Source organism: Acomys minous (genome assembly GCF_964271855.1).
Source record: "Acomys minous genome assembly, chromosome: 2".
Taxonomy (NCBI): Eukaryota; Metazoa; Chordata; class Mammalia; order Rodentia; family Muridae; genus Acomys; species Acomys minous.
This window is the reverse complement of record NC_140484.1, coordinates 85532818-85547550: the sequence shown is the minus strand read 5'-3', so window position 1 is coordinate 85547550 and position 14733 is coordinate 85532818. Positions and strand designations below refer to the sequence as shown.

The following is a 14733-nucleotide window of genomic DNA, read 5'->3' as shown; positions in this document are numbered from 1 at the left end:
TGCACTGAGATTAAAGGTGTGTGCCACCACTCCCAGCTTTTGTTTTCAAGATGTTAAGAACCCAAACCAACCAACTCTAGAACCAATGCACGGAGGCTGCCCAGTCTCAGGACCTCTGCCTCGCCCTACCCTCTGTCTTCCCAGGACACACCCAACGCTGGACACTGCTGTTACCAGGAGCTCATTTATTCAGAGAAATAGAGTCAGCTCTTGTCAGGTGGCCAGGTCAGGGCTCTGCAGTCTCCAGCATGTCAGCCAGGGCTCTGGACAGGAGAGCACAAAGGTTAGCTAGCCAGTGCCCAGAGGACACTTAGCCATCGTAACCCCGCCCACTGTCCACTTCATAGCGCAGAGGACGGAGTCCCCAGGCCGGCTCTGTAACTCACAGTGGACCAACCCCCCTCTAAACAGGTCCCTTGCCCGGGCTTCATGGCCCAGCCCAGCCCCACACACTTACTGATACAGGGAGGAGGAGAAATAGTCGATGTAGCTTCCTGTGAGGGAGCAGAGAGAGCAGGCTTGAGGGGACTCCAGGAAGGGCACGGTAGGGGGAACACTGAGGGCAGGTGCCGAAAGGTGGCGCTGAGCCCCCTTCTCATTCCTGTCTCAAATTGAGTCACACCCCTTTCTTCTTGCTTTCGGCCCTCCCTTTCCCCTCAGTGTCTGTTTACTTGGGTCCCACCCATTCCGAGGACCGCCCTTCGACATTAGCCCACCTGACCTTTGCCATGGTCACGCACACCCCGCCCCGCCCCTTTAACCACACCCCACAGCCTCGGTTTACAGCTCAGGTTGGCTCCAAACCCCACTGGCGGTAGCTTTGCTGGGCCCCTGCCCCCTCCGTGGGGGGTCTGCTCTTCCCCCTCTGTGCTCACCTGGCGTGCAGAGGGTTTCGCAGACCAGCGGGCAGAGGTAGCAGAACTGGCAGTGCTGGGGACAGGGAGAGAGCCTGGTCAGGGAGCGGTGTTAGGGACAAGGATGAGGAAGGACCACCCCAGGATGGAGGCACGGATCCTGGCTTGGGTGCTCCAGGGGTCCCAGCCATCTTTTCTCTGAGAGGGTCTCACCTGACATTGGTCACAGTGTTCCCCCATGTTCTCCTCGTCACAGTGACAGCTTTCACATTCAGTACATCGCTGGGAACAGGAAAAGTGTGGTCAGAGCAACCCCTAGCCCAAAATCCTTCAGGAAACGATCATTTCTTCCACGTCTGGACTCAGAGTCCCCCTCTTCTCTGGGGACACCACTGTCCCTGGTTTCCTGTCCCTAGACAACCTCACTGGAGGGCGGGACCTGTGAGTGCTCACTTAGATACCTGCCTGCCTGTCACAGACCCTGGTGGCTGACTGACCCTCATCTGGAGACCTTAACTTCTCACTGGCCCGGTGTCCCCACCCACAGCTTCCGGTCTCCAGCTTGTTCTAGAAGCATTTGGTTGTTTTTTTGTTTTGTTTTGTTTGTTTGTTTTGCCTTCCCCTCCCACTCCGAGGTTTAGGGCCTCCCATGGCACCCCAGGGCGTGCTGGGCACACCTGGGCTGGGGACCTACATTGCAGAAAGAACAGTAGCCACACAAGGACCCCGGCTGGTAGTTCTCGTACTCCTGGGCGTCCTGCTGACCTGTGGGGGACAGGAGGACAACAGTGATTCCAGGTGACTAACTCTGCCTTCCCCACCCCCACAGAGCCAGGTCACTTACCTGTGACCTCATGGCTCTCCTCCTCACTGGAACCTTCTCTGGCCACCTCCCTCCCAGCCAATGGGTTTGGGATGATGGTGAAAGGTAGCAGGTTTTCTTCCAGGATCTCCTCCTCCTCCTCCTCCTCCTCCTCCTCCTCCTCCTTCTCCTCCTCCTCCTTCTGCTGCTGCTTCTTGCGACGCCTCAGCGAAGCCAAAACCTCAGCCCTATATTTCTTGCTCTTTTTCTCATCTTTTTCTTCCTCTTCCTCATCTTCCTGGCTCACAGAGAGGCCGTGACCCTCCTCCTCCTCCGCCTCCTCCTCACCGTGTGCTTCTCTCTGTTCTAAGTCTTCATCTTCCTCCTGAGAGCTGTGGTCATCTTCCTTTCTTGATCCGCCAGAACCAGCCCCCGTGGGCTGCGAGGACTGATGAACAATCTCACCTTGGACAGATTCTCTGTGACTCTGCCTGGTCCATTCATCTTTACCTTGTAACCTGTGCCTGGGGGCCTTGTGGCCAACCTCAGCAGAAATGTCCTCATCTGCATCTCTGGAGACTCTGTGGTGGTGATGGCCAGGGACTTCTGTCATATATTCATCGAGGAACTCCTCCTTGTCAGAATTGTGGCCTTGGGGTTGGTGGCTTACAGCATGGTGGCTGAACTGGCCTCTTATCTCCTCTTCCTGATTCTCACGTCCAAGACCATGGTGAGCTCGTCTGGGAGACTGGTGCCAATGTTCAGTGGATACAGCATCCTCTTCCTCTTCCTCATCTTGGTGGCTTTGGTGGCCATGGCTGGGGACATGATGGTGGTCCTCATCTGAGTCATCCTCATCTTCTTCCTTCTGATGGTCTCTGTGTCTGTGGGCTTGGTGCTCGTGCTCAGTGGAGTCACCATCATCTTTGTCGTCTTCTTCTTCACCATCATCTTCACGGCCTCTGTGTCTGTGGACTTGGTGCCCATGCTCAGTGGAGTCACCATCATCCTCTTCTTCATCTTCTTCATCACCATCATCTTCATGGCCTCTGTGTCTGTGGACTTGGTGCCCATGCTCAGAGGAGTCACCATCATCCTCATCTTCATCTTCTTCTTCATCACCATCATCTTCATGGCCTCTGTGTCTGTGGCCTTGGTGCCCATGCTCAGAGGAGTCACCATCATCCTCATCTTCATCTTCTTCTTCATCATCACCATCATCTTCATGGCCTCTGTGTCTGTGGGCTTGATGTCCATGCTCAGTGGAGTCACCATCATCATCATCATCATCATCATCTTCTTCTTCTTCTTCTTCTTCATGGCCGCGGCGTCCATGCCTGGAGACATGATAATGATCTTCATCTGACTCATCCTCATCTTCTTCCTTCCTGTGGCCTTGGGCCTGGTGCCCAGGTTGAGTGGAGTCATCTTCGTCATCGTCATCATCGTCGTCGTCGTCATCATCATCATCATCATCATCATCATCATATTCTTCTTTATGGCCTTGGTGGGCCTGGGCCTGGTGTCCATGCTCACTGGAGTCACCATCTTCATCTTCATCCTCTTGGCCTTGAAGCCTGTGGCCGGGGCCATGGTTGTCTTCATCTGAGTCACCATCATCTTCCTCCTCTTGGTGCTGATGTCTGTGAGCTTGGTGTCCATACTCAGTGGAGTCACCATCTTCATCTTCTTCAGTTTCATCTTCGTGGCCTCCATGCCTGCGGCTGTGGGCATGATGCAGTTCGTCTGACTCCTCCTCATCTTCTTCCTTTGAGCGGCTCTGGTGATGGCAGGCCTGGTGCTTACTATCTGCATCTTCCTTTACTTCCATCTTCTCTTCCTCTTCTCCATCATCATCTTCCCCTTCATGGATGTGGCGGACGTGGTGGACATGGCGGTGGTACTCACTGGAGACAATGCCATCCTCCTCCTCCTCATCTTCTTGGATGTTGCTCCTTTGTCTGGGGAAGGGTTTCCCAGGCGCTGCGGAGTCTCCCAGATCTTCATTGTCGCGGCCTCTGTGCCCATGGACCGGCCTAACATGCTCTCTGAAGACCTCTTCAGAAACGTTCTCCTCTCCAGCCTCGTGGCCAGGGTACCTGTGGTCTTGGAGCTGGTGGTCATGCTCCCTGGAGAAACCTTCATCCTCTTCTCTGGGATCTTTGTCCTTCTGGCCTTGATGGCCCCCATGGCTGTGGATGTGGTGGCCAAACTCACTTGAAATGTCCTCTGAGGACCCAGGGAGGCCTGCACTGTTGTTCCAGTTGCCGAGGCCCAGCCCGGCCTCTCTCAGCTCCTGGGTCACCACTGGAGGGACCAATAGGCTGGTCACTGTGGCCCAAAAGAGACAAGTATGAAACCATGGCCCCTGGTAGCCCATGGGGACGTTTAGCCGCTGAGCTTCTACCAGGTCTGGCTTCGGCTGCCTCTGATGGGTCCTTATGTCTTTTTTTTTTTTCTTTGCCTCTTAGATTGTCTCTCTTTTGTAGTGTTGCTCCTACTCTTTGCTTGTCTATCTTCCTCAGGTCTTGGGTGCCCCTCTGAGGATGTCCCCTTTGGAGCTGTGACCCTGGCTCCAGGACCTCCCTTCCCACTGCTAGGCCAATGGGGTCTGTCCCCTCCCCTCCTTCGGGCTAAATTTATCCTCAGCCTAGGTTATTCTGGTCTCACTCCCTGCCTGGCCCTCCCCTCCTGCTCCTGGGCTCAGGACTGGGTGGTGGAGGGGTCTGCGTGGCCAGGAGGGGGGCAGGGACCTGACAAGCTCAAGTTTGGCATCTTTAAAGCAACAGCTAGGCTTTTAGAGTGCTGGGCTGGAAAATGCCTTGGGGCACAGGGAGATGAGGCGCATGTACAGGAGCAAAGGGACCCCAGCAATGCAAGCATTGTGACGAATGTGCAGCTGGAATGGGACATTTGGGGAGAGAAGGTGCCATGCAGAGTCTGAGGAAGAGAGTGAAGGAGTCCTGTCCCCAACACGCCATGACCTCCTGTCCCTGGAACTCAAATCTGGGGGCAGAAGACCTGGCCAAGTCTATAAATACAGCAGGGGGGAGGGTGCTGGGGGCTCAGGTTACTAGCCCCAGCTGTCCCCACCAGAGGGACTTGGCAAGAGACAGGTGTCACCCTGGCCAGTATCACCCAACCACTACTTGCCACCACACCCCTTGTGTTCTTTGGGTTTTTGTCCTTTATGAGGGAAGCCTGTCCTGCTATTATGGTCACTGGCTCCGGGACCCTGTCCTTCTCAGGAGTCTATCGCCCACTCCCAACTCTTACTGTGTCTTTCCTGCTCTCTCCTGGTCCGCCTCTCTGTGTCTCTCTTTGGATTTTCTCTCAGTCTCTGTCTCTGAATGATTTGTCCCTTGTGTGTCCCACTCTGTCTCTTTCCTTCCCGCCGCCCATTCTGCCCTCCGAGTCTCGGTTGGTCGTGTCCCTCGACCCGACCCCATCCCCGGCTCGGTAGCAGAGTCTGTCCCTCCTCCGCAGCCGCCCTCTCCCCGCCTTCCGTGACGTGTCCCCGGGACTCCCCGCCCCGGGCTGGGCTGCGAAGTTGCGGATCCGGTTTGGTCGGGCGGGTCGGCTGCTGAAGAGAATCCACTGAGCCCGAGGCGCTGCGGCGGCAGCATGGTGGGGCAGGAGAAGGAGCAGGTACAGCATAGGGCGGGATCGGGATTGAGCGGGGGTCCAGAGGCGGCGCCAACCCAGCCAATCCCGGTCAGATGTAGCGGGCGCTGGGCCAGGGGTTCCCAGACCGAGGGGCTTGGGGTCCTGGCTGAGCCTGCGGGAGGACACTGGACTTCCCAAGGTGTCCCGGGGGGGCGCGCCGGGCTCTCTTCGAATCCTGTGGTTCTGACCCGGGTCCCGCCCTGCCTTTCTTGTTCCGGTTCTCAGAGCTGGATCCCTAAGATCTTCAGGAAGAAGGTGTGCACGACGTTCATAGTGGACCTCTGCAATGATGCGGGGTGAGCACTTCGGGCTGCTGACCTGGCAGCGTAGGTTCGTGGGCCCTGCCCACTGCAGAATGCTCCGCCCCCTTAGACTGGACTCGCCCTACTCAATAGGGACAAGGCTGTCCACCACAGACAGACCCTTCACTGCCCACCGCAAGAAGGCCCTGGTGCACAGACAGACCCCACCCACCACAGAAGGCCCCGCCCAGAACACAGGTCCCGCCCATAAGGACATTCTAACCCTTACCTCAGAAAGACCTGTGCCCCTGCCCTTGTTTTGGGCCACCCTGCAGAGGGCACACCCCAGATTCTGCATTTCCCCCTAGCGGGGCTTGGGGAGGCTTGTAAACGCTTCAGGGATCCATCCTGTGTCTTTGTGTCTCATCTATGTATCTCTGTCTCTTTGTGTTACTTTGTCTCTGTCGGCTTTGGGTGGTCTGTGTCTCCTGGCTCAACGGAGTGCAGGCCCCATAACCCCGCCAGGCATACAGAGCGCTGCAGAGTTGGGATAGTAATTCCCTTCTTGGGCCACTTTTGCCACCCGCGCACAGAACGGCTCCTCCCTTCTGAGGATTGCTGTACAAACTAAACAAGGTCACTTTGGGACGTTTCTGGAACTCTGCCCACCACCTAATAAACACGCGGAAATGTCTACAGCTCCCGTGAGAAGAGGCAATTACCACTTCGTGCTGTGCTGTGGGTGGCAGGGGACACCTAAGCTGTGTGCTTAGTCTCCCTAGCTGGGTTCAGCTTTAAATCAGTTCTCAAGGTGGTCTTTTGGCCGGGGGGGAGAGGGAGGGGGAGGGCAGCGTTATCTGCTTTCCTCAGTGCGTCTTTATCGGGAGCCTGTTGTCCCACTGCTGTGGCACAGGAAAATACTGTGTAAATAAACACAGATACTGGTTTACTGTGGCAGAGGGCCACAGACAGGGTGGCTGAAGTGCGTGAGAGAAACGGGATGCGGGTGTCCCTGGAAAGATGTGGCAGGTGCATGCTTGGGCCTTGGAGCTGCGTGTTCTAAGTGCTTCCTAGTGACAGCCCGGAGTGGCCCGAAAGCAGAGCAGAGTTCAGGGTGCAAAGAATATTGTTAAGAGCGAGAAACCTGGTGCCAGACCTCCAGGGCACTCTGCGTGTGGTTTTCCAGGGCTGGGTAGGCTCTGTGTGTGTAAGCTGTGTCAGTGAGGTAGGCTGTGTGTGTGAGCTGTGTCAGTGAGGTAGGCTCTGTGTGTGTGAGCTGTGTTAGTGAGATAGGCTCTGTGTGTGTGAGCTGTGTTAATGAGGTAGGCTGTGTGTGTGTGAGCTGTGTTAGTGAGGTAGGCTGTGTGTGTGTGAGCTGTGTTAGTGAGATAGGCTCTGTGTGTGTGAGCTGTGTTAGTGAGATAGGCTCTGTGTGTGTGAGCTGTGTTAATGAGGTAGGCTCTGTTAGTGAGGTAGGCTCTGTGTGTGTGAGCTGTGTTAGTGAGGTAGGCTGTGTGTGTGTGAGCTGTGTTAGTGAGGTAGGCTCTGTGTGTGTGAGCTGTGTTAGTGAGGTAGGCTGTGTGTGTGTGAGCTGTGTCAGTGAGGTAGGCTCTGTGTGTGTGAGCTGTGTCAGTGAGGTAGGCTCTGTGTGTGTGAGCTGTGTTAGTGAGGTAGGCTGTGTGTGTGTGAGCTGTGTTAGTGAGGTAGGCTGTGTGTGTGTGAGCTGTGTTAGTGAGGTAGGCTGTGTGTGTGTGAGCTGTGTTAGTGAGATAGGCTCTGTGTGTGTGAGCTGTGTTAATGAGGTAGGCTCTGTGTGTGTGAGCTGTGTTAGTGAGGTAGGCTGTGTGTGTGTGAGCTGTGTTAGTGAGGTAGGCTCTGTGTGTGTGAGCTGTGTTAGTGAGGTAGGCTGTGTGTGTGTGAGCTGTGTTAGTGAGGTAGGCTGTGTGTGTGTGAGCTGTGTTAGTGAGGTAGGCTGTGTGTGTGTGAGCTGTGTTAGTGAGGTAGGCTCTGTGTGTGTGAGCTGTGTTAGTGAGGTAGGCTGTGTGTGTGTGAGCTGTGTTAGTGAGGTAGGCTCTGTGTGTGTGAGCTGTGTTAGTGAGGTAGGCTGTGTGTGTGTGAGCTGTGTTAGTGAGGTAGGCTGTGTGTGTGTGAGCTGTGTTAATGAGGTAGGCTCTGTGTGTGTGAGCTGTGTTAGTGAGGTAGGCTCTGTGTGTGTGAGCTGTGTCAGTGAGGTAGGCTGTGTGTGTGTGAGCTGTGTTAGTGAGGTAGGCTGTGTGTGTGAGCTGTGTTAGTGAGGTAGGCTCTGTGTGTGTGAGCTGTGTTAGTTAGGGTGAGTAGGAGTTCGGGAAGCTGAGAGGAGATCAGGGACCAGGGCTCCAAGGTAGGGTGGCTCCTAGGTAGGGTGGCTCCTAGCATGCCTTCTGGAGACTAGGGCATAAGAAGGCTGCATCACCAAGATGGTGCTGCCCTTCTGTGTACATGAGAGGTCTAGGGGAGGGACCTGGGGAGGGTTCGGACCCCACTGGTACTTAGCAGAGGGTTGAGGCTCACACTGGGGTCTGAGAGATCTCAGCGACAGGTGGGACTAACCAATGGAAGCAGATGAGGAAAACGCAAAGACCTCCCTCCCTTTCCTGCCCCTCCCCCCACCCGCCCCATTACACCTCTGGGATTAGGCTGCAGTTCAGTGGTAGCACATGTACTTAACATGTGTTGCTGTTCCATTCCCAGGACCAAAACCCAAACCCAAGCCTGCTAGGTGTGGTGGTACAGGTACGCCCATGCCATCAGTTCTAACATTCAGAAGCCCGAGGCAGGGGAGTCACTGCAGTTCTGAGACCAGCCTGGGCTACAGAAGCTCACCTTATCTCGTCCAAAATAAGAGCAACCAAAAGCAGCCAGGGAGCTGGGATTAAAGGTGTGAGCCACCATGCCCTTTAATCCCAGCACTCGGGAGATAGAGGCAGCCGAGTCTCTGTGAGTTCAAGGCCAGCCTGATCTGCAAAGTGAGTCCAGGACAGTCAAGGATACACAGAGAAACCCTGTCTGGAAAACCCAAAACCAAACCAAACCAACCCCCCCCAAAAAAAACCCGAAGGCAGCCAGGGGCTGGAGAAATGGCCCAGTGGTTAAGAACACTGGCTGGCTGTACGCAGGCTTGGTGGCGACCGCCTTTAATCCCAGCACTCAGGAGGCAAAGGCATGTGGATCACTGTGAGTTTGAGGCCAACCTGGTCTACAAAAGCGAGTCTAGGACAGCCAAGGATACACAGAGAAACCCTGTATGGAAAAACCATTAAAAAAAAAAAAAAAGGGCAGGGGCTGCTTTTGCAGAGGGCAAATGCTCAGCACCCACAGATAACCACTGTAACTCCAATTCCAGGGGATCTGATGCCCTCTCCTGCCCTCTACAGGCACTGGGCATACGTGGTACACAGACAGACACGCAGGCAAATGCTCCCAAAATAAAAAAGCAAAACCCCCAACCCAACAAAGGCCTCTCACGTCTCTGAAGGCCTTTAAGACAGACAAATGCTAGCTGATACTGTCTACTTTCTCCAGAAGCTTCTTAACTGTCTCCCTCAGCCCCAGCCTGGGGGGGGGGAGGTGGGGGGGGAGGGGAGAGGGGGGCCCTGAGGCTAGAGTGTCATGAAGGGCAGCCAGGAGGCTAGCGAGGTTCTCAGAGTGCAGCAAAGGGAAAAGAAAGCCACCGTGGGGGTTGGCTTACAGCTTGGTGGAGAGGGAGGACCAGGCCAGGGTTTCCAGAATCAGTGCATTCCACAGTGGCCAGGCACCTTCTGACGGTGAGATGACACTTGAATGGAGCCATTGTCTCGTCCCATCAGCGTCCCCCTCCCTGCCACCCCCCATCCCCCATAGAACAAACACAGCAGGAGGTAGGCAGGCACAGGGACCACTGCCAGCATCATGTGACCAGAGCTTGCTTTCTCCTGGGAAGGCGATGCTCACTGACCAGACTGCGTATGGTGATGGTGAGCTACTAGGGGTAATGGGACCCCAAGATATGGACTGTGCGACGAGAAATTGAATTTTCTTTCGATTTAGGTTTTTTTGTTGTTGTTGTTATTTTTGTTTTTGTTTTTTGAGACAGGGTTTCTCTGTGTAGCCTTGGCTGTCCTAGACTCGCTTTGTAGACCAGGCTGGCCTCGAACTCACAATGATCCACCTGCCTCTGCCTCCCACGTGCTGGGATTGAAGGCGTGCGCCACCATCGCCTGGCTCGATTTAGTTTTGTGTGTGCTCCCGAGTGCAGCTGCAGACGTGTGCATTTGTGCATATAGAGGCCCGAGGACAGAGGCCTCACAGTCAGAGGACAGAGGACAGGTCCACGGTGTACCTTGGGCTTTAAGGCAGGGTCATGCCTTGCACTAGCCTGGGTGGCCTGACTAGCCCCACAGAAACTCCTGTGTCTTCCTCCCCAGCGCCGGGACTAGAGCTTTGCTGCATTATGCCGTGTTTGTGGGTCCGAGGGACGGACTCCGGACCTTGTGCTCTCGAGGCAAGCTCTTTCTCCTGTGTGGGTTTTTTTTAGTTTAGGTTCATTTTTTTTGAGACAAGGTTTCTCTGTGGAGCCCTGGCTGTCCTGGACTCACTTTGCAGACCAGGCTGGCCTCGAACTCACAGAGACTCGGCTGCCTCTGCCTCCCGAGTGCTGGGATTAAATAGTGTGTGGATAATAGGCCCCTGGGGCCTGGTGCTGCAGAACATTTGACTAAAGGAAGAGAGGGAGCCCAGGGAGTCCACGAATGAGGTTCAGATGGGTAAGAGGATTGGCGAGGGGCGGGGGGTTGAGGCAGGGTTGAGGCTGACGTTAGAGAAGGAGGTGGTTGTGTCTGGGAAGACAGCAGGCCGTAGGTGTGGACCTGGTGCATATCCTGGGCACAAGCGGTAGCAGGGCCTCCATCACATCACCTGGTCCTTACGTACCTCGTACCTTGTGCGAGCTTGTCCTAGCACTCAGGAGGCAGAGGCGGGGCTGGAGCTCAGGGTCAGCCAAAGCTAGTTTTAGACCAGCTTGCGCTCTGAAAACAAAACCCCAGGGGGTGGAGGGCTGCAGTGATGGCTCAGGGGCTTGGAGCACTGGCTGCTCTTGCAGAGGGCCTGAGTTCAATTCCCAGCACCTGAAAACCGTCTGTAACTCCAGTTCTGAGGGATTCAAACCCTCTTCCAGCCTCCATGGGTGACATGTGTGCACGTGGTATATGATGCGCACGAAGGCAAGTATCACACATAAAATATTAAAATATTTAAGGGGGATAAAAACCCCTGAGGGCCTGGAGAACGTGGCTGAGATACTAGACTACTTGCCTGCTATGTGCTCAACCCTGGGCTCGAGCGCAGCGATAAAATAAGCCAGGAATGGCAGTGCACACGTAATCCCACCGCTCTCGAGGCTGAGGCAGGAGGATCAGAGATGTCAGGCAGAAAAAGAAAAAGAAAGAATCTGTGACTAGCTTTGGCTATAATAAGCTTGAGGCTAGCCTGGGCTACTAAGAGCCTTTGTTACCCACCCCGCACCCCCTGCATTCCTAGACCAGTGGTTCACTTAGCTTCTGTGAGTCTCCCCGCTATTCTAGAGTCAGAGTCAGGGAGAATTAGCTACGTTCCCCCCAAGTCCCTGCACCTCACTCTTGGAAACTAAGGTGACAGTCACCTGAGAAGCAAAGGAACAATTGTATACTTATGATTTTTGTTTTGTTTTGTTTTGTTTTTTTTTTGAGACAGGGTTTCTCTATATAGCCTTGGCTGTCCTGTATTCACTTTGTAGACCAGGCTGGCCTCAAGCTCACAGCGATCCACCTGCCTCTGCCTCCTGAGTGCTGGGATTAAAGGCGTGCGCCACCACGCCCAGCTTACTTATTATTTTTTTAAAAACATACAATTTTTGCTATTTTCTGATGGACATTTTGCGTGTGTGTGTGTGTGTGTGTGTGTGTGTGTGTGTGTGTGTGTGTGTGTGTGTAGTGCCTGAGAAGGTCGGGAGAGAGTATTAGGTCCCTGGGACTGGAGTTACAGATGGTTGTGAGCCACCCAGTGGGTGCTGGGAAGTCACTCGGGCCCTCTGAATGCACTCTTGACTACTGAGGCCTCTCTCCAGCCCACTGTGTCCTTATTTCGAGAGGAAAACATTCTATCTATGGAGACCAGAAATGGAAACCGTCAACTGTTGTCCAGTTCTCAGAATGAGAAAGTAGCGAGCAGAGAGGGGATTGCAATGGGAAACAGTGAACAGAGAAGCAAGCGATTTTACCTTCTGGCTCACGCCTGGGCCCAGCTGCTCGCTCCTTCCTGCCTTACTGGTAGCAAGCCTGGGGACAGGCCAGCCCTGGGCAGAGCACCCTCCTCGCAGTCAGGGAACTCTGAAAAAGGCTGGACTTTTCTACTCTGTACTTCTCAGTTATTTACAGTTCTGTTTGGAGTTCACACAGCTGGGGCCGGGTGCTATCCTCACTTCAGGATTTTCCCGGCTCCTCTGAGTTCCGAGGAGCTGTTACTATTTTTGTATTGGAGGAAATTTAGTCTCCGTGAAGAGAAGATGCTTGCCTCAGATTGCACACAGGCCTCAGCCTCCGGTACCCAGACTTTTTTTTTTTTTTTTTTAATTTTTGCTGTTTGAGACAGGGTTTTTCTGGAGCCCAGGAACTCCCTCCCCAGACGGGGCTGGCCTCAAAGCCTCAGACCAGGATTAAAGGCGTGTGCCGCCACACCCAGCTTTTTTCCGCTTGAATCATTCTTTAAATTTTCTTTCTCATGATGTATGCCATCTTGTGGGGCTTCAGGCAGCAAAGGCCCTGCCAATGGCCCTGCAAGCCAGTCTCCCCGTCCTGGCTTATTTAGGATGGTGCTTGGCTATGGGGTCCCTACCTCAGTCTCTTCTCCAGGCACTCAAAGCCAGTTCTGGGGACGCAGGGCCCATGTGGGCAGGATATGGCCCTTGGTACAGGATGGAGTCGGTGGGGACACCCTGAGTTCATCTCTACCCTCATGCCCCCCAGAGGAACCAACTTGTGCCAGTGTGGGCGACCTCGGAATGCGCACCCGTCTGTGGCTGTGGAGGATGCCTTCGGGGCAGCCGTGGTTACGGAGTGGAACAGTGATGAACACACCACGGAGAAACCCACAGATGCCTATGGCGACCTGGACTTCCTGTACACCGGCCGAAAACACAGCAACGTGAGGCCCGCATGTCCGGGCTGCCAGGCTGGGTGGGGCGTGGATAAGGCTGAAGCATCTCCCCACTGCCCACTCTGTCTTTGGGTACCTCTGTCTAAGTGTCTGTCCCTCTCTCTCTCTAGGTCCGCTTCCCGCTTCCCGGTCGGTCTGTCTGTCCTCTCTCTCTAGGCCTCCGTCCGCTTCTCTCTGGGTCTGTCCCCTGCTGTCTCTGTCCGTCTGTCCCCCACGTGTCTTTTCCTCCTGTGTCCACAGTTCCTCCGACTGTCTGACCGCACGGATCCGGCCACTGTGTACAGTCTCGTCACGCGCTCTTGGGGCTTTCGTGCCCCAAACTTGGTGGTGTCAGTGCTGGGGGGCTCGGGGGGCCCCGTCCTCCAGACCTGGCTGCAGGACTTTCTGCGTCGTGGGCTGGTGAGAGCCGCCCAAAGCACAGGTGACCACAGGGGTTGGGCACTGTGTCTCCTGGGCCTCGTCCCCCTGCCCATTACCCTGGTTGGAGGGCATTGCTCTCCCTTCCGTGTTTTGGTTCAGTGTTTCCCGCTCTGTCCCTCCCTTTGTCCTCCGCAGGGGCCTGGATCGTCACAGGGGGGCTGCACACAGGCATAGGCCGGCATGTGGGTGTGGCTGTGAGGGACCACCAGACGGCCAGCACTGGGGGCAGCAAAGTGATAGCCATGGGTGTGGCTCCTTGGGGCGTGGTCCGGAACAGAGACATGCTGATCAACCCCAAGGTGGGAATGGGGTTCAGAGATGAGGCCCTGGCCTGAAGTGCTGGTCTGAGGGAGGAGGCTGGGAAGAATTCCAGGGTCTGAGGGAGGAGGGATGGGGAAGAGGAGGAACCAGGCACTGGTCCTTGGGTCTGTGGTGGACCATCTTGTCCCTTCTCAAAGACTTCTTTGACATTGTCCCCAGGGCTCATTCCCTGCAAGGTACCGGTGGCGAGGTGACCCCGAGGATGGAGTTGAGTTCCCCCTGGACTATAACTACTCGGCTTTCTTCTTGGTGGATGACGGCACACATGGCCGTCTGGGTGGTGAGAACCGCTTCCGCCTTCGGTTTGAGTCCTACGTAGCTCAGCAGAAGGCTGGAGTGGGAGGTGAGTGGGATGAGTGTTCAGACGCCAGCACACAGGACCCCACCGGCCAGGTGTGGTCAGTACTGGGCAGCTTTCCTTTCTTAGAGTCTTGCCCACGCTGGGCATGCTGGGACAGATCTTTAATCCCAGCACTGGGAGGCAGAGGCAAGCTGATCACTGTGAGTTTGAGGCCAGCCTGGTCTACAAAGTGAGTCCAGCATAGCCAAGGCTACACAGAAAAACCTTGTCTCAAAAAACAAAACAAGGGCTGGAGAGATGGCTCAGTGGTTAAGAGCATTGCCTGCTCTTCCAAAGGACCCGGGTTCAATTCCCAGCACCCACATGGCAGTTCACAACTGTCTGTAACTCCAAAATCCGACACCCACAGACATATAATGCACATAAAATATAAATGGATAAATTACTAAAAACAAAACAACAACAACAACAACGAGATGGCTCAGGGCCAGGTGTGGTGGCACAAACCCATAATCCCAGCACTCGGGAGGCAGAGGCAGGCTGATTTCTGTGAGTTCGAGGCCAGCCTGGTCTACAAAGCAAGTCCAGGACAGCCAAGGCTACACCCTGTCTTGAAACAAAACAAAACGAGAGAGAGAGAGAGAGAGAGAGAATAGTTTTACCTGGATGCAGAGCATCCTGGGGGTCTGGAACAGGAAGGACCATCAGATCAAGGCAGGCTGGGCTATAGAGTGAGGCCCTGTCCCCTAACACCCAAACCAGCAACAGTAGCAACAACAAAAACACACATTCAAATTCCTCTAGTGTTATTTCTTCAGCCCAGAACTCCAGGACGGGTGGAGTGAAGGGTTGGCCGGCCAGCCCTGGGCAGTCTATTTCCTTATGTCACTGGGGGATAGAATCAACATTTTATTATTCCCT

At 54.8% G+C, this 14733-nt stretch overlaps 2 protein-coding genes across 5 annotated transcripts in view; one reads left to right on the top strand and one right to left on the bottom strand.

The window, feature by feature from the left end:
• Positions 1-170: 170 nt before the first annotated feature.
• HRC (histidine rich calcium binding protein) lies at positions 171-4208 on the bottom strand. The gene is made up of 6 exons (XM_084758827.1): positions 1699-4208; positions 1549-1619; positions 1068-1136; positions 876-930; positions 458-494; positions 171-263 (listed from the first exon to the last, which is right to left on the bottom strand). Exons 1-6 carry the CDS (start codon positions 4034-4036, stop codon positions 227-229), a joined length of 2607 nt encoding a protein of 868 aa, XP_084614953.1. The 5' UTR covers positions 4037-4208; the 3' UTR covers positions 171-226.
• Positions 4209-5147: 939 nt separating this feature from the next.
• Positions 5148-14733, top strand: part of TRPM4 (transient receptor potential cation channel subfamily M member 4) — a 31197-nt gene continuing 21611 nt past the window's right edge. For 3 of the 4 annotated variants that reach the window (XR_014774873.1, XR_014774874.1, XM_084758775.1), the window contains exons 1-6: positions 5148-5304; positions 5548-5618; positions 12581-12758; positions 13011-13191; positions 13326-13489; positions 13671-13854. Coding sequence is in view for 2 of the 4 variants with exons in the window: in XM_084758775.1 (XP_084614901.1) it covers positions 5281-5304; positions 5548-5618; positions 12581-12758; positions 13011-13191; positions 13326-13489; positions 13671-13854 (802 nt within the window). In the remaining 2 variants the exon portion in view is untranslated. Of the gene's footprint in view, positions 5305-5547; positions 5619-12580; positions 12759-13010; positions 13192-13325; positions 13490-13670; positions 13855-14733 lie in introns of those variants that run through there. The other variant, XM_084758776.1, reaches the window with a different exon arrangement.

What these genes read in the sequence shown, in the direction of transcription:
- HRC (XM_084758827.1), bottom strand. Translation starts at nt 4,036, where the DNA reads ATGGGCTACCAGGGGCCATGGTTTCATACTTGTCTCTTTTGGGCCACA. An exon ending in GCTACTGTTCTTTCTGCAAT is followed by an intron (nt 1,137 to 1,548) that starts GTAGGTCCCCAG and finishes TCCTGTTCCCAG; the next exon opens with CGATGTACTGAATGTGAAAG. An exon ending in AACACTGTGACCAATGTCAG is followed by an intron (nt 931 to 1,067) that starts GTGAGACCCTCT and finishes CCCTGTCCCCAG; the next exon opens with CACTGCCAGTTCTGCTACCT.